Source organism: Cibotium barometz, chromosome 23, assembly GCF_041138505.1.
Source record: "Cibotium barometz isolate CiBa-2024 chromosome 23, ASM4113850v1, whole genome shotgun sequence".
Taxonomy (NCBI): domain Eukaryota; kingdom Viridiplantae; phylum Streptophyta; class Polypodiopsida; order Cyatheales; family Cibotiaceae; genus Cibotium; species Cibotium barometz.
In genome coordinates this window covers 56,080,500-56,104,411 of record NC_141068.1, presented here as the reverse complement: position 1 = coordinate 56,104,411, position 23,912 = coordinate 56,080,500, and the positions used below count along the sequence as shown (strand labels likewise).

At 47.8% G+C, this 23,912-nt stretch overlaps 1 protein-coding gene across 1 annotated transcript in view; it reads right to left on the bottom strand.

Moving 5' to 3' along the window:
- The window catches only part of LOC147626119 (putative serine protease EDA2), a 186,370-nt gene that overhangs the window by 58,617 nt on the left and 103,841 nt on the right, over window positions 1-23,912 (bottom strand). The window contains exon 10 of the mRNA XM_086817696.1: window positions 20,668-20,762. Coding sequence (XP_086673822.1) covers window positions 20,668-20,762 — 95 coding nt within the window. The remainder of the gene's footprint in view (window positions 1-20,667; window positions 20,763-23,912) is intronic.

The window sequence follows — 23,912 nt, the reverse complement described above, 5'->3', positions numbered from 1 at the left end:
GAGGTCAGGAGCTCCGCTATGAGGAGTCTCTAGAGGAGAGCGTGAGTAAAGCGGTGGCTAATCGATTCGAGGACAAGTGGATATTCAGGCTGCCCGAGAGAGAGTGGTACAAGTACGAGAACGGATACTGGTCGACCCACGACGGATCCTGTTACGAGATCATGAATGCGATCGAGGCCGAGATCACTCAGATGAGGGGCAGATACACGCCTCCCCTAAGAAAGAGGATGGGGACCCTCCAGTTCCGCCGGCTTATCGAAGAGTACCTGAGGCAGCGGCTATACAAGACACCCCAGCCGCTGAAAGGGGTGCATTTTACCAACGGGGTCCTGGTAGTACGGGGTGACGATAAGGAGCTGTTGCCGCCGCGGCCGGGCCTTTGGTCCTTTAATCAATGCGGGATCGCATTGAATCCGTGTACACAGCTCACCAAGGTACAGAAGGAGTTCTTACTTAGCTTAACAGCAGGAGACCCGTTGAAACTCAATGTTCTACGGGCGTTCCTGCGCTTGCTGTTCACTCAGGATAACAGCGAGCAGTTTTGCCTGTACCTTCGGGGCCCAGGGGCCACGGGGAAATCCACGATGGTGCAGCTGTTGGAGCACATCATAGGGGAGGCATCTTGCGCGTTGGATGTGCTACGGCTAGCAAACCGCTTTGAGATGAGGGCGATCCAGGACAAGGTGCTTATCAGGCTGCCGGATATACCACTCAGGCCATTTGAGAGAGAGAGAGAGAGAGAGAGAGAGAGCAACACAACTATATAATGGGCTTGGAGCCACTCCTCTTCTACTCAAGCCTTCCACGACTTGAGTTCCTCTCCACGATCTCCCTCTCCTACTCAAGCTTTCCTCTCCACTATCTCCCTCTCCTACTCCACGGTCCATCACCTTCCTCTCCACCCTCTCCTACTCACTACACCGTCCCCACCCCCCCCGTCCCCGTTCCCTACCTTTAGCCATCCCCGTCCCCGTCCCCGTCCCCGTCCCTGTCCCCCGTCCCCGTCCCCGTCCCCGTCCCTTGGTAACTATGAGCTCTATACACGAGAGACATGGATATCGCCAACACAGCCTCTTCCACCGAAGATGCTACACTACAGAGATCACTTCATGAGTATCAATGATGATGGATTTATAGAGAGGCCTAGATACATGGAGGGCTTTTTACCACACGGCTCCTGAGTGGCTATTGGTCAGCTTAGAGTCTCATCACATCGATTGGAGATCGAGACACGGATCCCCCGACGAGAGGAGAGGGTATGCAGATTGTGTAGAGATGAGGTGGAGAGTGAGGAGCATTATGCATGCGGATGCAGAGCATATACAGCCATCAGAGAGAGAGATCCCATTTTATTCAGAGAGCCACATTCCCTATGCTAGATCTTTGAGACAGCAGACCAGCGCATACTGGGGAGATTCATTCTACACATACAGCGTCACAGACAGACACAGATTACTACATTTTTTCAGAGATCCACCCCACTCCCAGCCCCTACACAGCAGGGAATTACTCTCCAGAGAGCAGAGACACTCAGAGCCCGCAGGAGACAGAGGACACCTGGCTTTCGGACACCACACCTATACCAGAGAGAGATGACAGAGATCAGAGCTCAGTTTCACAGAGAGGGTGCAGAGCGACTGGCTCGCTTCAGAGCAGACCCAGGCATGTTCTTCAGATAGCTGTGGACACCCCCGTCATTGATGTATACCATTTTATACCCCCAGTATGGTTTAGGATGGAGCTAGCTAGGTTGCATATCATGATTGTATACTCCATGCATATAGCATTGCATTCTCCTAGTAGTAGAGCTCCATCCCCTCCCCCACTCATTGTACTTATTGCACTCCCAGATTCAGCTTTTTAGTTCAGTACTTTTTGATTTTGTTGGGATGACAGAGGATACCCCACACAGGTACACTGATTTGTCTCGTAGGCCGAGTTCGGTCTTTTGGAAGACGTTAATAAAATCTTTCTTTCTTTCTCTCTCCCTCTCTCATACACACCCTCTCTCTCCCTCCCTCAAGGCTCATACATACACACTCTAGTCTCTCTCTCTCTCTCCCTCCCTTAGGCTCATCTGCACGCGGCGGTCTACCGCCAAGCCACCTTGCGGTTCCAGGCCCCAGAACTGTTGGTATGATGATGAATGTCGGGCCACACGCTCCCGTCTTAAACATGAGTTACGGATTGGGTAAATCACGAAGCACCCAGCACAACGGATTTCTCAATGGCTCACCCAAGAAACGGGAGTTCTATGCTCGGAAAGAGGATGAGTTATACCGACTTTTCTCAAGGCCGAACTGCAAAGAGGCCTAGAGGAAACTCCGAGAACATCGCCCTCCCACACCTATCACCAGCCCCGACACATGGCACTCCTATGCACGCTCCCTCAATCATATCCCCCCATCAGCCACCCCTACCCGCACCACCTCCACCTTCTTCACAAAGGGCATGGTCCTCAAGGCCATTCGTAGACTACGCAATGGGCAAGCCCAGGATCATGAGAGACTCACTGCCGAGTACATCTCGCATGCCGATGATACCTTGGCGCCCCTACTAGCCTACATGTTCAATAGAGCCCTTTGTGAAGGATTTCCACGCTCTTGGTCCACCAATACCATCACCCCCATCCTCAAAGCCAGAGATCCACTTGATCCTCATAACTACAGGACGATCATGAGTGGCCACACATTGGCCAAACTCTATGGATCAGTGCTAGGGGCGGAGCTCAGTTCATTTGCACAGAGCCAGGGATGCAGAGCCTCAGGACAGGCTGGCTTTCGGAGGAGCTACTCTACCCTTGACCACATCTTCACCCTCCGTGCCATCATCGAGGAGGATAGAGCACGACATCATAGGATTTACTCCTACTTTGTGGATTTCCGCAAAGCTTTTGATACTGTACCCCGAGCCCGCCTCCTACACCATCTACAAGAGATCGGAGACCCATCTAACATGGTTTGGAGCATCATCGCCCTCTATGAGTCCAACACTAGACGAGTGAGAGCCGCAGGAGGTACATCACACGAGATTTCCAACACTATTGGGGTGAAACAGGGCTGCCGTCTATCACCCACTCTTTTCGGCCTCTACATTGATGAGATTTTGAGCTTCATTGATGGATTAGGCGGGGCTGGTCCCATACTCCCAGGCATATTGATCCCCATACTACTTTATGCAGATGGCAGCGTCCTCCTCTCAAACTCAACCGAAGGGCTCAGAGACAGTTGGATGCCTTACATGCATAGTCACAGGGGACGGAGGGGACGGACCAGAACGGGGGGACGCCGTCCCGGGAACACTGTGGGATGGGGTCGGACGGGGACGGACGGACGTCCCCAGCTAGGCGTCCCTCACAAGGGACGGCATTCCGGGGATGGCAGATCCAGGAGGGGGACGGTTGTGGGGGACGGTTGCATGGGAACGCCGCAGGTTACTGTTTGGGCAATGGTCACATTTTTTACCTTTTTTTTTGGCTGTTTGGGAGGGGCTTTTCATGGGCCTTTAGCCTTGGCCCATAGGCCTTGAGCCTTTGAGGCTTTGGGCCTTGGCCTCTCTCTTGCCTCCCTCCCTATAAGAAGACACACTCCCTCTCACACTTCAAGCTTTAGCTTCACACACACACACACACACTCTCTCCCCTCAAGCGGCAAGCCTCAAGGGCCAAGGTCTCAAGTTTCAAGCTCTCACACAAGCAAGCTGTAGCCTCTCAAGACACACTCTCGCCCTCACACACACTCTCTCAAGCTTCACACACACACACCCACCCACCCACCCACCCTCACACTCAAGTTCTCAAGTTCTCCCTCAACTTTCAAGGCTCAAGCCTCACTCCCTCTCTCTCTCTCCCTCAACTTGCACACATTTGCACAGGACAGTGGATTGTCTGTTAACCTTGGTAAAACCAAGGTGATGGTGTTTAACACCACAGCACAGTGGGTTAGGAGGTCAGTACCCACCTTTACATATGGTCAGGAGACAGTGGAGTATACAGATGCATATACTTACCTTGGTGTGGTTTTCAGTGGCCCACTATTTTCCTTGAGGAGAGCAGCGGAGACCAGATTGACCAGAGCTTATGCAGCATTGGAGAGACTAGAGAGGATGTGTTCGCAGGTTCAATTTCACGAACCTCGAACAAAGCTCTGGCTCTTTGACACTTTGGTCACTTCAGCCATGCTGTATGGAGTGGAGATATGGGGACCCTCAGTGGATCACCACAGCCGAGCTGGTAGCACTGATGGATGGAGACATATGGAGAGGCCCTTGGTTTCTATGATTTCCCGGATGATTAGGGCCAAGGCCTCCGTACCACATGATATTATCCGTGCAGAGATGGCTGCCCCCCCATTGGTGGTAGAGGCACTCACTCGATCAGTCTCCTTTATACATAGCACTTGGGCTCTCCCTAGAGACAGATATGCTCGCTTAGCCCTGGAGTCTTCACGACAGTTGGCATCACAGGGAGACGGATCATGTTGGTATGCACAGATGACAGCTTGGTTCCAGTTGCATGGCTTTAGTATGGAAAGGCTACCTCCATTTCAGTACTCCCTGGATGCACCCTCCCTCTCTCTCACATGGGCAGAGATTACCAGACTTATCAGGCAGGACTTCATTCAGCTGGACACTAGGAGGACATGGATACAGCCGACACAGGAGCTTGGTACGAAGATGGCTTTCTATAGGGATCATCTTCTCCAGCTCACGCAGGATGGGTTTGTGATTAGACCCAGCTACATGGATACTCATCTTTCTCATGGGGTACGGTGTGTTATTGGTCAGATGCGCACATCCTCACACCAGCTAGAGATTGAGACTGGCAGATTCAGAGGAGTACCAGCTGAGGCCAGGATTTGTCAGCTATGCCAGATGGAGCCAGAGACAGAGTTACATTACATATGTCACTGTCCAGTATATTATGAGATACGAGGCCGTTTTCACTGCCTGTTTAGAGAGGGTTTCGGACCACTTTCTAGAGTCATGAGATACCAGGATCAGAGATGCCTCGGATTATACTTGCTGGAGCTTCGTAGACATAGAGAGGGTCTCTTGAGAGGGACGGGATCAGAGAGGGAGACGCACCTACAGAGGCAGATTACAGACTTCTTTCGACCAGAGATTGAGCAGTCAGGCCAGCAGGCATTGCAGCTAGGCCCAAAGTATAGCCGCACTAGAGGTACACTGATTGATCGGGCTATAGAGCTGGGGCGGTCCAGGCGCCCCAAGATGAGAGGCCCATCTCGACACCGGCGGAGACTACAACAAAGGATCAGGACCATACTAGCACGGCATGGGAGACGTCCAGTCAGAGTACTCACCATGGAGGACATTGAGGATATCCGCCATCGACCGATGAGAGACATCTTTGGATAGTGATGTGTATGATGCTTACCTTTGTTGCTAGAGTTTTCCTCCTAGATGTTATCCATTAGGAGCTCCTAGTACCGTACTTTTCCTCACAGTTATTTCAGTTTCAGTTAGTTGTTTTTAGCTTTTCTTACACAGACATTGTATCAGATCCACCAATTGTTGTAACCTTTTTGGTCTCATAGGTCATTTTGGCCTTTTGAAGACGTTAATATATCATTTCATTTCTCTCTCAAGCTATCAAGTGACAAAGAGGCATCCATCATCCATGGCATCCTCCTTGTGGTAGTGGCTCTTCAAGTTCCAACTACCCGTAGAAGGCTGACGGGATGGACATGGTGGGATGAGGTCAATCACACCCCATCCCCTCATGGAGGTGGTCCACAACCATGGACATGCAAGCTTTGCCCGTATAGGCGAGTGGGTGGTACTGACAAAGTAATTTTTAACTGTCGTTCCTACCCTCGTCCCCGTTCCCTACATATGGCCGTCCCCCATCCCGTTCCTGTCCCCGTCCCCCGTTACCATCCCCCGTCCCTTGTGACTATGCTTACATGACTTTTGCACTCAGCGGGACCTCTCTGTTAACCTTGGTAAAACCAAGGTAATGGTCTTCAATACCTCTCACCCCTTCACATCCAGATTGAGCTTCACATATAGAGGGGATCCTATGGAGATTGTCTCATCCTGTGTCCACCTTGGTGACATTTTTAGTGGCCCACACTTTACCATGGTTCCCGCAGCACATGCCAGACTGATGCGGGATATGCAGCCTTGAGCTTACTTGAGCAGCAGTGCTTCGAGGCACATTTCCGAGAACCCAGGACGAAGGGCTGGCTTTTTGACACCCTCATCACACCAGCCTTGATGTATGGAGCAGCCTTCTGGGGGCCAGATTTATCCGATGAGGATTGGCAGCGAATTGAGAGGCCCCAGGTCACGATGTTCTCCCGTATGATCCGCAGCAAACCATCAGTCCCACACCAGATTATCTAGGTAGAGTTTGTTGCAACCCCAATGGTAGTGGATGCACTCTTCCAGACAGTCACATACCTCCATCGCATCAGTCACATGGATCCCCACACGTACCCGAGTCTTGACTTGGAGTCCTCCAGACAGCTAGCACTTGAGGGGCACTCTGGAGTATGGTATGAACTAGTTTCCACTTGGTTCTCAGTATATGGGCTCTACATGGACCGCCCACCCCCACCCCCCCCTTCAGTACACTTTGGACTCCCCTTTTCTCCGGCTATCTCACGAGGATACCAACCGGGTTATCCGGTTAGATCTTCTCAGCCTCTACACATTGCACATGGATCACACCTCCAGAGCTCCCCATGAAGATGCACTTCTACAGAGATCACTTCCTCACACTCACTGAGGATGGATTCATCCAACAGTACCTGTTGTACCAGCCACTATACTGGCTGTACCAGCCCTTGTACTTGCTTACCAGCTGTACCAACCACTGTACCTGCTGTACCAGCCACGGAATTTCTACAGCCTGTTTTCCGGCTTGGTAGCCTCGTGTTGGGCTGTGTTATGGTATTTGTATATGGATAATCCGGCATCTCCCGTGGGGAGAGTAAGGCTCTCAAAGCTTGTACATGATATTATTCTCCTTGGGTAATAAAATACTCCAAGGGGGGGGTCGGCCCATTAAAATACTCCAAGGGGGGGGGTCGGCCCATTCCGGCCTCTATGTGGTGTCACATGTGCAAGCTCCATTTTCAGCATTTGTGGATGTTTTGTCTAGCTTTTATGTTTCATGCAAAGTGATGATGATGGATATATGTTAAGGCCGCCATGTTTAAATGTTTTAATATGCATTGATGGTATCAACAAGTGTGTCAAAGGCCCTAATCCCCCAGGCACCCGCGGCGAGTTACAGACAGTGGAGGGAAAGGAGAATAGGGTGGGCAAAGGCAAGAAGGGGAGGCGGAGGAGGATGGGGGGCGAAGCAGGGAGAGAAGCGGATGGGCGCAGCGAAGGAGGGAAACCATGAAGGAAGGAGGGGCAGCGAACGAGGAAGGAAGCGAAGGCAGAGGAACAGAGGCGGAGGCGGAGGGGAGCGATTTAGGCAACGAAGGAGGAAAGAGAGGCGCAGCGATGAAGGAAGCGAAGGCAGAGGAACAGAGGCGGAGGAAGGATCAGAGGCGGAAGGGAGCGAAACAGGGTTCGGGGAGCTCGTGGTTCATACGAATTTTTGATTCTGCATCAAGATCCAGTGCGTGAAGGAATTTTTGGCTCTTGGGCCTTTTCTTGTTCCCACAGCACCACCATCACAAGGTGGCCAAAGAACTATTCCTGGTTCATGGGATCCTCGGAAGCGAGAAGCTGTGGATGCTACAATGGCCAGGTTTCTCTTTTATGATCACATTGCATTCAATGTGGCAAGGTCACCATATTTCCAAGAGATGGTCCATGCAATTCATGGATTTGGATCCACATATACTCCTCCATCATCAGAGATTTCGAGGACTACTTTGCTCGAAAAGAAGAAAGAGGCCATTGATGCAGCATCAGATAATATTCGTGTTGGGTGGAAAAGGAATGGGGTGTCTCTTATCACTCATGGCTAGAGTGACTCTCGCTCTCACACCATCCATGGTATTGTGGCTCACCAGGTGGTCTGCATTTCTTATCCTCACATGATGCATCTGAAATAGGGAAGAGCTCCGATGTGCTTGTGGAGGAGTGGGCAAATTCTCTTGACACCATTGGTCCAAAAAATGAGATTTAGGTCATAGAAGATGGAGAAGCATCGAATAGAGTGGCAGGGGTCAAGTTGGAGTTGAGGTATCCCCATATCACATTCACTCCTTGTATCGCACATGGGCTGAATAATTTGCTGAAGGACATTGGGGATTTGCCATGGGTAGCACCTGTTAAAAGGGACAGAGATTGTCAATTTTATCACTCATCACCACTATATTCTCTCAGAGTTCAGAAAGAGGTCTCCCCAAAAGGGTATCTTAAAATACTCTAAAACCCGCTTTGCCTACAATTTTAATATGTTGGAGAGGCTTCAAAAGGTGGAAAATGTTTTGAAACAGCTTGTGGTGAGTGATCAATGGATTAATTGGCCCACCTCTCGGTCAGTTACAGGTAAAGCATGCTACAATAATGTGATTCGTGATGCTTTTTGGACTGATGTGGGCCATCTTAATGCTGTTGTGAAGCCCATCATTCAGAGTTAAGGATTGCGGACAGCAAGCAACCTTGCATTGGCAAGATTTATGAGGGCATGGACGAGATGATAGAGCACATTAGAGAGGTGGAGCCTAATGAGGGAAGGCAAGAGGAGTTGAGAGCACTTTCCCAAACTTGATGGGATAACTATCATTCACCCTTGCATGCAGCTGGTTTTGTGCTAGGTCCAGAGTTCCACGGGTGCGTCCAAGAGACTGATGAAGAGGTCGTAGATGGCTGGGAGAAAGTATTGGGAAAATTGGTGCCAGCTTACCAAAAGAGTTCTATCAAAGATCAATTATCAATTTATAGAAGCAAGCAAGGAAGATTTGGTTCGGCAGATGCGCAGAGAGACAGATGCAGTGTGGGTGCTGCTTTATGGTGGGAGAATTATGGAGTAGGAACTCCTGAGCTTCAGCATCTTGCCATTCATATTTTGAGCGAAGGAGCTAGTTCCTCTCCTATTGAGAAATTGTAGAGTGTATTTAGCCACATTGCCCCAAAGAAGCGGAATGGACTTGCTACACAAAGACCCAGTGATTTGGTTTGTCTCTGCAAATCTGCACCTACTTTGTCAACTCTACAGTTCGAAGGCAGAGGGTTTCGTTGATGCCCACCCTTCTTCACATTCAGATGATGATGCAGTGCAGGTGGACATGGACCATGATGATGAGATTTGGAGCTCTTCTAGAGCAGTTAATGATGATTTGGTTACCTGATCTTGACATTTGACATGTTGTACTCCATCTTTTAGTTTTTTGTCATTTGACATTTGGGATTTACTCATGCGCATTTTATCTATCTTTGTAGCTCCTGTCTGTTGCCCCACTCTTTGAGTTGTTTGAAGTTTCACTAGTTGATTGTGGAGTCTGGATTCTAGATCTATTTCTATTTTTCTTGAGTACTCAAGAGTCAAGTCTCATGATCAATCACAATGGCTATGTATAATGTATCGTGTTTGTCATGTTTTAAATGAAATATCGATAGCTTTTAATTTGTGTGTGTGTGTGTGTGTGTGTGTGGGGTGCGAGCGTTTGAGATCTGCCTGCGCCGCTTACGTCTGCGATCTGCTTGCGCAATGCTGCCCGCTGCCTACCACCCTCTAGTTCTTTTGCAACGCCAGCCTCCTGTCCTCCTCCTCTGTGTCTGCAGCGCTAGTCGTTTTCTATCGTGTGCTTCCCCTTCAGCGTCTACTATCCTGCCTCATGCCGCCACCTTCTTCTTCTGCAGCCTTGCGTGCCTATCGCCTGTCCCCTGCTTCCTCTCCTGCTACTCATATTTCCTTCGTTTTTTTTTCCTTCTGGGTGCGGCTGTGTGTGTGTGTGTGTGTGGGGGGGGGGGGGGGGGGTGGACAATGAAGCTCAGAATGGAATCCTATGCACAGAATCTTCTTGGTGGTTCCTCTGAAGTTCTCCATGTTTATGGCAGATCTAAGAAGATGAAAGCTTCAGGTGTCTCAACCTCAAACCTTAGCAATCATTCCTATGATGATTCAGCTGTGCAACATTTTGCAAACACTTTACAGGAAGGTTTCTCAAAGATTATAAGCATGCATGCACAAACAATCCACTACCATCTTTCACAGTCAATATTCCTAGCGAGGCTTTCATTGCTCCAGTTCTAGATTTGGCTGAGAAGGCGGTTGTCTTCTTCTTCCCAGGTCGTTTGCCAAATGCGCCCGATGTTGGTTCGTGGCTCAAAGCTATGTTACAGGGTAATTATGTGCGTGGATGCTACATAGTTGATCGTGGGTTCTATGAGGTCATCTTCATTGAACCACAGTACAAGCAAATGCTTCTTGAAAAATCTACTCTCTTCTTTGGTGGCCAACTGGTGCATGTGTGCCCATGGAGGACTACCACCGTCTTATTCGTCATAAATGTCCAGTATGGGTGGAGGTGCTAGACATCCCGCTTTACTGTGCACCGGCTCTGCCTTGTGTTGCTCAGAACTTGGGGAAGGTGGTTTGTCCACCGAGAGCTTCGGGAAATGCATATCGTTTCTACGTTCTATGGAACATTGATGTGCCAACACCACCAAGTGTCACCATCAATGTTGACATGAATAGCATGGTTCCACAACAGGCTCATTTTACCCTCAAATGGGGGAGGTTTGTTGGTTCTTGTTTCTCTTGTGGAAATTTGGTCATATGCAATCTAAATGTCCTACACTACTGTTTCCAGCACCGGCCGATGCTATATCTCCTTTGGAAAAGCCTGTTGTTGCTATTGTCACAAAGTTCAACCACCAAAAGTGGTGAAGCCCTCTAAAGTGCAACTTGTCAATGGTTAGGACAAGGGCAAAGCCAAGGTGAATAATGCACCATCAGTGTCCAAGGATAAAGATAAGGAAGCTCAAGAAGTGAATGCCTGGCAAACACCTTAAAAAGTCATTAAACCTCGACCAACAGTCCAAAGGAATTGAACTGAAAATGTTTCTAAAAATGGATCAGACACTTCTGCCTCTTTCCCGGATGTGGTTAGAGGAGTTGCTGGTGTAGGCAAAATGTGGACAATTGTATTGCATGGGCAATCAATTCACATGTATGATGGTATTGATACTGATGCTCCTCCCAATCGGTTTTCTCTAAATGAGATGCAAAATGATGCCCCTGCAGAATTGTCCCGCCCTCGTGAAGAGGGATTGGTAGATGTTCAAATGGTCACCTGATTTTCGCGCTTGTTTTCATCAACATCTCTGCTGTAAATATGTATATACCAATCAAGTGTGTTTCCTATAATGTGTCCCTCCTCTATGACGCCAATAAATGGAGGCTTCTTTGGGATTATGTGCATAAAACCAAACCGCATATTGTTTGTCTTCAAGAGCACAACCAGAATCCTTTTGTTGGTAGAGAAGGGTTCTTTGCAGGCTACTATATATTCTATGCTGGACAACGTTCGTTTTCGGGTGTTGTTATGCTACTGAGACATGAGCTTCAGCCAATTATGGCCTTCAATGATCCCGCTGGTAGATTGTTGGTCATACAATGGATTCTAAATGCTGAGATTTATAAATCTGTATCCTTAAATGCCTTGCAAAACTTTATGGAACGGGCAATCATGTGGAGGCTGGCCGCTTATCCGTGGATTGCAAATGCCTTTTTGTGTGGGGACTTCAATAATTCTCCGGCCTTTGGTGATAGCACTTCTCACCATATGCACATGACTGCTACTGAAAGACGTGACTGGACAAATGCAATGGCCTTCATGAGTGCCAGTGACTTGTGGAAGTACCTAATGCCTTGGGCTCCTAGCTTTACATATAAGCATAATGCATTGGATTAATGGGCTAGACTAGACCGATGGTATATGCTTAATGCCACTCAATTTGATGCTTTCGCCTGTAACATGTCCATTGATTTCTCTCTCCGTCAACCAGATCACTATCCATTGTGTATGAATATGTATTTTGGAATGAATGTTAATGCTCGTCCGCTGCCATGCAAAAGACTCTTGCTGGTGAATAATGCTTATCTTCCACATGACGATTTCAGTTGTATGGTTGTTGCAGCGATTAAGCCTTTACAAATGCATGCTATGGTAGACCCTAATATGGCATGGCGACGTTTTGTCACCCGCATGTAGTATATCATGCGAGATTATGGACCTCATTTTATGTGTACAAAGACAATTACTGGCTGATGCAAAGCACACTTTGCAAGTTTTATAGGTAGCAAGTCATACACGAGGGCTTCCTCCTCATGAGATTGATGCCTTGACAAGAGCTCAACTTTTTATTCAAAGGAATGATCAAAGGAAATTGCTTAAATGGCAAGTTAGAGCTAGACAAAAGTCTCTGATGGATAAAGGTTGCTCTTCCAAGGCCTTTTTCAAAAGCCTTCACACTTCACGAAGAATGCGTTCTCTCCATAGGCTGAAGAAATCGGATGATCAGTGGACTCAAGACTCTCTTGAGCTACAAAATGAAGTCCATAGTCACTTTCAGAGCCTCTTTGCTATGCCCGGTTCACCAAATCAGCAAGTCATGGATACTCGGAATGCCATTCTTGATCTTGTTAATCCGATTATGACTGCTTGCCAAGCACAACAAATGGAGTCTTCTTTTACCATGGAGGAATTGGATTTTGCAGTGCGTTCTCTGGGGTAAATGGAAATCCCCAGGTTGGGATGGTGTCCATGTGGAATTCTTTGTGGCTTATTGGGATCTCTTAAAAACTCAACTGTTATTTATGATCAATCGGTCTTGGGTTATTGGCCATCTCCCTTCATGCTAGAAGGAAAGCCTGCTACGTCTGCTGCCTAAGAAGCAGTTATCTGACTGCTTATCACACTCGCACCTGATCACACTCATGCCGGTGATCTACAAATTGGTAGCCAAAATGATTGTCAACCGCATCAAAGACGTTCTTTTTTATGGTTTGCACCCGAGGCAATATGGCTTTGTGCCACACGGACAAATGATGGATAACATTGCAAATGCTTATGTGGGTATTGAGTATGCTAAACATACAAACGAAGATGTGCTTATCATGCAAATTGATACAATCCATTAGGATTTTGTAGCCTTGGTCATGGAAATGATGGGGTTTGGCAATAAAATAAAGAATCTCATCTACTGGCTTTATGAGGATGGCCAAGCATAGTGCATCATCGAGAATGGTCTATCTATGCCCTGAAAGATGGGTCGTTGTGTTAGAGAGGGTTGTCCACTTAGTGTTCTTCTTTATGCTATTGCAACGCACCCATTGCTATTATACATAGATAAGCTTGTAAAGAATGGCAACTACATGGCATCACCATACCTAGAGGAAAAGACTTTGTGAATCAGGTGTATGCCGACGACTCCTTCCCCAAAAACACGCCAACAGATCTTCAGAATATCATGGATGCCTTGCATCTATATGGATTGGTTACTGGCCTTTCTATGAGGTTTTAGAAATCCAAGCTCTTGCCCCTGAACTACTGTGACTAGCATAGTGTTCTATGGCCAAGACAGATTTTCCCAGCCACAGAAATTGTAAGACACTTAGGATATCCTATTGGTCGGCATGTTTCCCTTGAGCAAGAAAGGCAATGGGTGCTCTAGAAACTCAGACAGAAACTCAACTGCTGGAAGCTATCTACGTGGCCTTCGCATGTGCGTCTAAGAATTGTACAATCCATTCTCATTGCGTACGTTCAATTTCACTTGCCATTATTGCCTTGGACAAAATCAGATTTGGATGTGTTTATGTCAAAGGCCTTAGATTGTCTTTGATGCACAAGTACGGATCGAAAACATTTCCGTCTTGTCAAAAAGGAATTGGTTTGCACTCCAAAGATGCATGGTGGACTCAACATACTTGATATTCATCTGCATCTCATTGCTTGAAAAAGCACCCTTATATTGGAATTCCTACGTCAACGACAACCTTGGGCCATCATGCTTTCTCACTTGTGAGTCATGCAAACCAACGCTTTTGGGCATTCGTCTATTTCTTACAACGAGAGTTTTTGGAAAGTTTAGAGAATGAATCCCAGGTTGCCCATATGTCATCGGGTTGATTTAGGATTGGCAAGTTATTCTGGAATACCTACATTGGAATGGGTGGCAGCAATCAATCGGTAATTCCTTGCGCCTCGAAACCATAGATTGGAGCAAGGTGTTTCAAGAGCCTCTGGCCGCTTTAGAGCCTCGCCATGGAGTTGTGTGGTGGGATCATTTCCAGTTGGGGTTTTCTTAGCCCATAGGCGCATTGCATCACCGGATTGTAGACGATGCTCTCGAACAAAGGAAACAATCCCCCACATGCTATGGTTTTGCCCCTTTGCTCATCAGTTCCCCTACAATCTCTCGACACGTTTACGCATCAAATTTCCAGGTGAAAGATTCGATCGAGACTTCTGGCTCTTTTCCACAGTTTCACCACAATTACTAGATTATACACCCTTTCTTACTTGGATGAGATTCTGGCCTCTGGGGACCATCTACACGACCCGGAATCATCTTATCTTTCATACTGCTGATTTCTCTTGCTTCGCTTACTTCACACGAGATCTCTTCTTCTGTCTCTTCAAGATTGCCATGGTATTGGAGAGCTTCCTTACAATCAGTTAGAGGTGTTTTACAACTATTTCTGAGTAGTGTGTGTCTTGCAGTGTGACATATTCCTTTGTACATTTAATTAATAAATAGAACAGTGCTTTCACCCCAAAAAAAAAAGTGTGTGTTGACGTGGTGTTCCCATTCCCGTTTCCATTTCCTAATCCCTATATGCCGTTATGGTTATGTATGGCATGGGCTGTTCCCATTCCTGTTCCCGTTGCGTTGAGACTATGGGTCCAATTCCCATACGGGTAAGAAGTTGATTAAGATTAGTATCTCGAGGTTTTCCACTTCCTGGACTTGGGACGAAATTTGGATCCTTCAGAATCAAGGATATGAACATAGGCATCACAACCTAAAACCTTGACATGAGAGACAGAAGGTTTCTATCCAATAAAAGTCTCCTTTGAAGTCCTATGAGAAACCACCTTTGCAGAAGAACGGTTGATGATGTAAACAGCAGTGAACAGCTTCTCCCCAGAAAGAGGGAGGAAGATTAGAAGAAGAAGCATGGTACAGGCCATCTCCTGAACAGCCATGTTCTTGTATTGAACCACACCATTCTAATGAGTGTGAAAGATGCCTGGATTCTAGCCCAAGTAGCCATAATGGTGTGAACAATATCACTCCAAATCCTGAAAAAGACACTGAGAAACAAGAACGGGAGTACCGTCAATGGCCTCAGTGCATCTAGCCTTCTAGATATTCCAGAATGAGATGCTAGCAATAATCTCCCAAGAGCTGTCTAACCTCTGTGCCGGACAGACAAAGTGTGAAAGTGGCAAATCCTGAAGACAACACTACCGAGCAGCTCCTTGCCTAACCATAATGGCCAAGCTCCTATCAATCCCCTCGAACCTCAGCTGAGGCCCAGACTGTGTCAATCAAATGATAGACCCAAAAGAAATGATAGCATCCCTCTTAATCCTACCAAAGAGGTGTGCAATCGCAGACCAAACCCTCTGTGCTTTCCTGCATTCCCATAAACAATGGTAAACTAACTCCGAAACTCCTGCACATCTAGGGCATGCTGGGCAAGCACCAGTAATAGACCTCCACTGATTGGTGGCCAAACCACCATGAAGGGAAACCCAGATAAAGGAGGAAATCTGTGGCTTCCAATAAGAGTGCCACAATCTCCGCCAAACTGCCCTCTGAATGTCAATCGAAATACCATAAGACTCCCAATGGGGTCCAAGAGTAGGAACACTCTGAATGTGTCCCAAGATAAGATGTCGTATAACTGAAAAACGGCATGCTTTTCAAAGGATTACAAGCATCCTTCCACTTCCACTCACCGAGGTCCCAAGGCAAATGTCTGATAGGGCAACCACCATACAACCAAAGGCTAACACTCTCTCTGATCATCCCTTGGGGGGGGGGCGGTCAACAAAGACGTGCTTCCATAACCTGCCAACAACTCTGACGGGACGAATCTGGGGGCCCTCAATAAGGTCCTGCACATCACATCCTGTACAGAAAAAAAGACCGGTACATCATCCTCCCTAGGCAAGGAGATACCCATAACCTGAAGAGGAACACCTGTCCCAGAGAAAACCCCAAACCAAGAATGATGACGACGTTCCAAAAAAGATCCAGTAATCCAGTGGTTGGGAATGGTTGCATCAATCTGTGCAATCCTCCGGCTAGAACCTCTCAAATGCTACGTAATATCCAATCTCTGCACCTCAGTAAGGCTCAGAAATCTCTTCCAAGCCAACACTGTGGAGCATAGGGTCTCCCAGCCAGCCCAAAGAATATGCATAGCTGCCCCAAGAGGCCTACCATGCACATCTAAGATCAAATCATTCCACAGAATGGGCTGCCAGTTAGCTTCCTCCGCTGAACATGGGGGGATGTGTATCAAAAAACTCCTCAGGCAGTCCCAGGCCCGTAGGAGGGACCTAACGAGGGGGGACGAAGGGGAACAGTGAACTGCATCTGAAAAAATAAAGCGTGAGCTGAGAGTCCAGTCACCTCCGCAAACAAGTCCTTCCACGGTTCAATGCCTAGAAGAAAGCCCCTAACAACAAGTTTAGAAAGCAAAGCCTTACATTGCACCTCGGGGTCAATGATATTCAATCCCCCTTCTTGCTTTGCTTAGGCCTGATAATGGTTTCCCAAGCAACTCTGGCCCTGGTGTGTATTTCCATCAAGCCCTGACCAAAGAAAGTTCCGATAAGTAGACGAAGCTGGCCAATGCAGCCCTTATGAAAAATCCAACACGAAGCAATAAACCAAGTTGTGGCCAGCAAAACTTGGTTAACCACCAAAGCTCTAGAGGCCAAGTCGAGCTTCCTCCTACTCCAGTGATGAAGTTTGCTTTTAATGCTTAAGAGCATTGGAGCAAACTGTTGTGCAGGGGAGATGTCAACGCCCAGATGACAACCAAGGTATCTGGCAGAGCATCCTCTCTCAATCCAAGTAAAACCAACATCTGTACCCCAATCTACAAGAGGAGAATCATTGATCCAAAAACCAGCTGATTTATGCCAATTGATAGTAGTTCCTGCTGCCAAACAAAAGGCCTCCGAGGCTGTCCGGAAAGCACATGTGCATAAAGGCAGCCTGAGACCCACAACACCAGGGGGAGCCCGAAGAAACCTACTCATAGCCTCAGCTACAATGAGGTACAATAAAGGGGCGCGGGGACAGCCTTCCCTCACCGGACGAGAAATCTGAAAACGCGCTCGCCGCGTCCCCCACAAGCTAAAACAGGGCTATGAGCCTCCTGAATAGGCAGGACACCCCTCTGATCCAGTTTTGGGAAAACCATATGTGCCATAGTGCCCTCCAAAAAATCCCAATCCACTCTGTCATAAGCTTTTTCAAAATCAAGCAAAAGAATGGCAAGAGGCTGCTGACTAGACTTTGCCCACTCGACAGCTTCCCAGAAAGAAAAGATGTTATCAAATATACTCCTTCCTTGGAGGAACCCATTTTGTGTATCATGGATAGTCCTTTCGAGAATCGGCTGCAACCTTATACTCAAGGCTTTAGCCAAGGTCTTATATGCTATTCAAGGAGAGTGATGGGCCTCCATTGTTTAATTTCCAGTCTTTTCAGATGGCTGTTCTTCGCTTGTGGATCTGATCACCCTCCTTATGTGGTGCTTTTGTCTCCTTGTCTTGCACCTCGGCTGAGAGTACTACTCTACTTGCTTGCCCTTGGCTGAGAGGCGTATGCTCCACAGAATAGCTAAGATAAGATGCCCTCTCTTGTCCCAGATCTTCCCTATATGTAGGCAGTGATGCTAGCTAAGGTTGGAATTTATTGCATGAAAAGGTGTGCCCTTAAGCCACTTCAGAGAGGAGCCCTTTATTGCACCTTTTTGTCCCAATCTGGTACATCTTGAAGGATGCACATGGGCTGTCCACAGTCATGGCCCAAAAAATAGCCGTTATTAGTAGCCATATAAGTGCATGTCTTTCAAGTTTCACACATGGCAGACCTTATTGCTTGAGACTTGGACAAGGACTTGACGCTGACTTAGCCTTCCCAGACATGCGGCCTGGTCTAATAAGTGTTAGATTTGGCCTACACAAACATTATATCTTGCAAAAAGGGTTACATAGAAGGTATCCTCAGTCCTAGCTGAAGGAGAATGTCCATGTAGCACTCCAGAACAGATGGTGCACGTGATACTACTTCAATATGCGCCTAACAGTCCAGGCTTCACCAATGAGGGGGTATGCGGCTTTGGCTCATTTGGAGCGACAGTGTTTCTAATCTGATTTTCTAAAGCCTAGCACCAAGAGATGGCTTGTTGACATGCTTGTGACACCTTTTATGATGTATGGGGCCCTGTTTTGAGGACCAGACCTCGGGGAAGATGCTCAGAGGATCGAGAGATTGCAGGTCCTGATGGTTTCCTTGCTGATACGGAGTAAGCCCTCAAATCCCCACCCCATATTTTCTTGCAAGAGTGGAAAAGGCCTCTTGGTAGTCGATGCCCTTTTGCCAACACTATCATACATCTGCAGCTTGGACATAGATGGGCTCCTCCCGCTAGCATTGGAACTGTCTAGGTTATTAACTGATACGAGGATGTTAGGATTTTGTTTGCCAGGTTTACGTATATGGATTGCCTGCCCCTGTTCCACTTCAGTTTGGATTCACCTCTGGCTCTATTACCTCTCACCCAACATGACAGTAACCGACATACACGTGCCAACCTCTTCAAACTAAAGACTTATGTCATCTGCCTCCATCGACACCTGCTCACCAAGATCATTTTATGAGGATCACAAAGGATGGCTTCATTCAGAAGCCTGACCATACATCTCACATGCCATGAGAATTGAGATCGGGTAGATCAAAGCCTCATCACATCGCAGAGGGTGGAGACCGGGCACGCAGCAATCACTGCTACAAAAAACAGAATCTGTCAATCTTTTCACTAATGGTTGAGACAAAGGAGCACTATCTTTTAAGATGCCCAGTGTACCATAAGATACAAGGGAGTTTTCATTGCCTCTTCAAGGAGGAATTTGGCCCACTATCTCAAGTAATTGCTTTCCCAGACTAGCAATGCTTGGGAATCTTCCGAATGAAGCTACATCACCACAAAAATCAGCTAGGCACATATGCAAACTCTAGATAAGTGAGACTGCTCAAGACACCCTCTCCACGGAGGGTTCAGGGTCGGTTTGGAGGGGGGGTAATCACAATCTGACAGGGGACGGATGCAGGCCAAGTGATCCCTAATCATGTCCTCCATAAAGCTCCACTCTGTTGTACGTCTACACTCTGTTGCAATAATGAAATCAGAAGAAGGGCCTTAAAGGGACAGTGAATGCCACGTGGAGGAACACATACAATATCACCTCTAAGCTCGGGGCATCAATGTCTCCATCTTGATATCGGAGGTAGTAGCCTGCTAGCTCCATGCGGGCAAGGGCCCTGAAGTGGGTGATGATATCTACTAGACAGCTATCTCCCAATTGCTGACCTAGGGACACCACCTGAAAGTGGCTGGCACACGAGGCAGACTCAAAATCCCACTCCCTGTTAGGAGCGGCATCCTCTGTGGATGTGACGCCGAGGGTAGGATCGAACAAGGTAACCCATCTGCCTGCAAACGAAGCACAGGCCGGGGAGACTGGCATACTTTACCCGCTGAAGAATCGGGTCACCCTAGAGGCTCGGGAGCACAATAACCGACAGAAGATCCTCCAGGGAGGCAATGCACACATTGATGGATAGGATGCCCACAATCCTGCCCACCATTGATGCGGCCGTCTGTGCCGGGACTCCAAAGCCTACCCAATCAATCGTCCAATCGATCCAATGAGTGGGTGATACTCCTTCCAGAGGCCAGGGAAGCAGACAGGTTTGAAAAAACTCAATACACCTCAATAGACAGGTTTGGAAAAACTCAATACACCTGCTAGGGCATCGGATGCAACTTGCAAGGTCGAAGCCATGGTACCATATCGTGCAAAACACCTAAGCGCTCCATATCGCAAAAGGACTGTTGAATCACACGATCGGCAGATGTGGGTGAATCAAACTCAACATGAGAATAGCCAAGCCCAAGAAAATGGATGTCAGTGATTTTGCCAAGCTCGGCAATAAGGGCTGCATGGAGCGAATCCCGGATTTGTCCGTGCCCAGGGTGGCTCCCTACAATCTTGCAAACCAAAGAAGAGGCTCCAAGGGAGGATACTGTCCAAGCTAGAACCTGGAGACCCGTCTCTGAAAATAGGCAAGGGATGGCAGCCTCGGCCGGGGATGACAGAGCGGCTGCCATGGAGTCCTCCAGGAATTTGCAGACCAGAAGCATCTACTCTTGCCATTGAAGAACAACCCGGAAGCTAAACACCTGCTCGGAGAGTGACGGGGCGACGGTAGAGAAAGGGCTAGAGAGAAGCAGGGAACACAGAACCAGGAGGCGGCAGAGAGGTGAAAGGGGCACACACAAAAATAACACGAAGACTATCCTGTACCACAAGCTAGCTGCTTGTTTTTTCTTGACTACTAGCAATTCTATTGAATAATAATGCTAAATTAAATGTATATAACGAGAGAGATAATCAGGTCCCAGCACAAGCTTACCTGCAATACCAGCTCCTCCATAATACATGTTTGTGATGTTGACATCTGGATAAGTTCCAGTTCCAAAGACATTTGAGCAGAGATCAAGGTGATATCTAGAATGCAGAAAGGAGAAACCCAAGTATTACTCCCTCGGTACCTTTTGCTTCAATGTTCACAGTCTAAACATTGAACTTTTGTAAAACATATTGGTCTCATAGACCTACTGGATCTTTTGTAGACGTTAATAAAATCTCTCTCATGTTTTCGGTAGACATTTAGATGCACTACAGGCCTACACCGAGGCCGGGGACCTCAGTGCTCAAGGTAAACCTGGGCAAGACTAAGGTTATGATTTTTAATACCTCAGCACAGTGGATTAGCAGATCAGCACCGGGTTTCATTTATAGAGGGGAGACTGTGGAGCAGGTTACCTTCTGTGTGTATCTGGGAGTCCTATTTAGGGGCCCAGCTTTTTCCATGCTAGCAGCCACTGAGGTGAGATTGACACGAGGATATGCTACCTAGGGATGCCCGAGAAGATGTGCTTACAGGTACAGTTTCAGGAGCCCTAGACCAAATTATGGCTCTTTGATACTTTGGTCTCCCCTACTCTACTATATGAAGCCCCATTTGGGGACCGAGCCTAGATCATTGCCGCCAATGCACAGGCCCGGGGCCGCGGGGGGAGGGGGGGGGAGGGGGGGCGTGTGTTGTGTGTTTGTGTCTATGGAGAGACCTCTTGTTATGATGATTGCTAGGATGATACACAGTAAGCCGTCAGTCCCACATGAGATCATTTGAGCAAAGATGGCTGTTGCAACACTCATAGTAGAGGCACTTACCAGGTCAGTATCTTTCCTCCATAGATTATGGGAGCTCCCTTGACAAAGATATGCTAGGCTCGCTTTGGAGACATCACGACAGCTTGCAGAAAGGGGAGACGAGACATTCTGGTATAAACAGATGACTACATGGTTCTGTCTACATGGGATCTCGATGGATAGATTGCCAACTTTTCAGTACTCTTTAGACGGCCCTTCTCTGACTTTGCACCACTCAAAGGTGAACAGAATCATCAGGCAGGATAGAATCATCAGGCAGGATATTATCAGATTAGACACTAAGAGGACATGGTTATCACCAACACGCCCTCTAGGGACGAAGATGAGTTTTTACAGAGATCACTTGCTTCGCCTCACAGCGGATGGTTTCATCACTCGTCCGAGATACATGGACATACAATTGTCACATGGCATCAGAATCACACTAATTGTCAGATCCACACTTCCTCTCATCAGCTGAGGACTGAGACAAGTAAATATGGACCACAGAGAGTACCAGCAGAGCAGCGTATATGTCAGCTATGCCAGCTAGAGCTAGAGACGGAGGAGCACTACATCTGCCCATGCCCCGTGTGCTGTGAGATTAGAGGGAGGTTCCATTGCCTTTTCAGAGAGGGGTTCGGCCCCCTTGCCAAAGTGATGGACTACAGTGACCAGAGATGCCTAGGACTTTTTCTACTAAAGATACATCGGCATAGAGAGACTATCATACGTGGAGGAATAGCACACAGGTCCTGTGCAGAGACAGCTTACTGATTTCTTTGGGAGCACCACTTCAGCACAGCAGAGGCAGGGTCAGGACACAGCCGCATCCACATCCAGAGGGGTCACTCTTGAGCGTGCCTCACAGCTATGTCAAGACAGACGTCCTAGCCCTCGGGGTACCAATATAGATCCAGATGGCATGGGAGGATTAGAGAGATCATCGCAAATCACCAGCAGATACCTTCCAGGCAGTTCAGCTCGAAGGAGCTTCTCTTCATGCTTCAGTGACCTATGAGGGATTTCATCCATTCAGGGCCCGTCTATACCCTCACACATTCATGAGCCTCACGCGCCCAGAGATGTCTATGTGTGGACACTTTCGTCCCCTCTTAGTAGCTTCCCATGTTTCCCATTTTCCTATGTTTCTCTTGATCTCTAGATCTAGAGATCTTTACATCTTTTCTTACTTTTTTCTGTTACACACCATTGACATTTGTACTTCATCTGACCAGATTATTGTAACTTTTGGTCTCATAGGTCATTTTCACCTTTCGAAGACGTTAATACACCAGACATGGGTGTCTCCATCAGAGATTGGTAAGAAGTGTGAGTTCTACAGAGATCACTTCTTGAGACTCTCCGAGGATGGATTCTTTGAGATCCCGGGATACATACAAATACACATGTCACATGCCATGCGTATCATGATCGGCCAGCTCAGGGTATCCTCCCACTGCCTCAGAGTAGAGACTGGAAGAGCTGAGGATATCCCACATGAGGAGGGGACATGCACAGCATCCATCACAGGAGCAGTAGAGGATGAGGCCCATTATATGCTCAGTTGCCCGGCTTACTATGAGATATGGGGGACATTCCATTGCCTCTTCCGAGAGGGATTCGGACCACCCACATGGGTGATACAGTTTGAGGATCAGAGGCGCTTGGGCATGTACTTGATGGAGCTCGGACAATAGGGATGTAGTATTGAGGCAGCATGCTGAGAGAGCCCCGACTCCGACACGACACCTCATAGAGAGCCATCACAGATTTCTTTCTGGTACATACATCCACATCGGAATCCACTGCCCACAACAGTTTCTCTACGACATCAGAGCCCACCACCCGTAACCACGCTCTAGCTCCACACAACACCAGAGGAGTTCTTAGTGAGAGAGCTCGATCCATTCTGCAAGCCAGACGTCCCCGACCTAGAGCATCAGAACCCTCCACCACACAGAGACGGATTCGTGAGGTTCTCCGCTAACATGTCACGCGCCCATCATAGAGGCCTAACATTCACTCCACCATCAGATCGGTTCTCGCTGAGGCGGGTATCGACATTAGCTGATCACAGCATATCTCACTCTACACAGGATCATCTGTTGATCACATGTACTGTCAGATGTTTTCATTTTACTTTTTCTTTCAGTTTTCCATGGCTCAGTATATCCATGGTACCATTGTATTACTTTTGGTCTCATAGGCCCTTGGGGTCTTCCGTAGACGTTAATATAACTTTCCCTCACTTTCACGAGCTTACTGGAGACCCACCCACCCATCATACAGCCACCACGCACTATTTTCCACTTCACTCAGGACCTAGCCGATGTGTACGACTATCATGTTCATGATCAGCTATTTGCCTTAGATCCATCGGCACCCATGGCTATGCTCACCTCCCAGCTCTCACATGTACTGCACTCTGCAGCCGCGAGG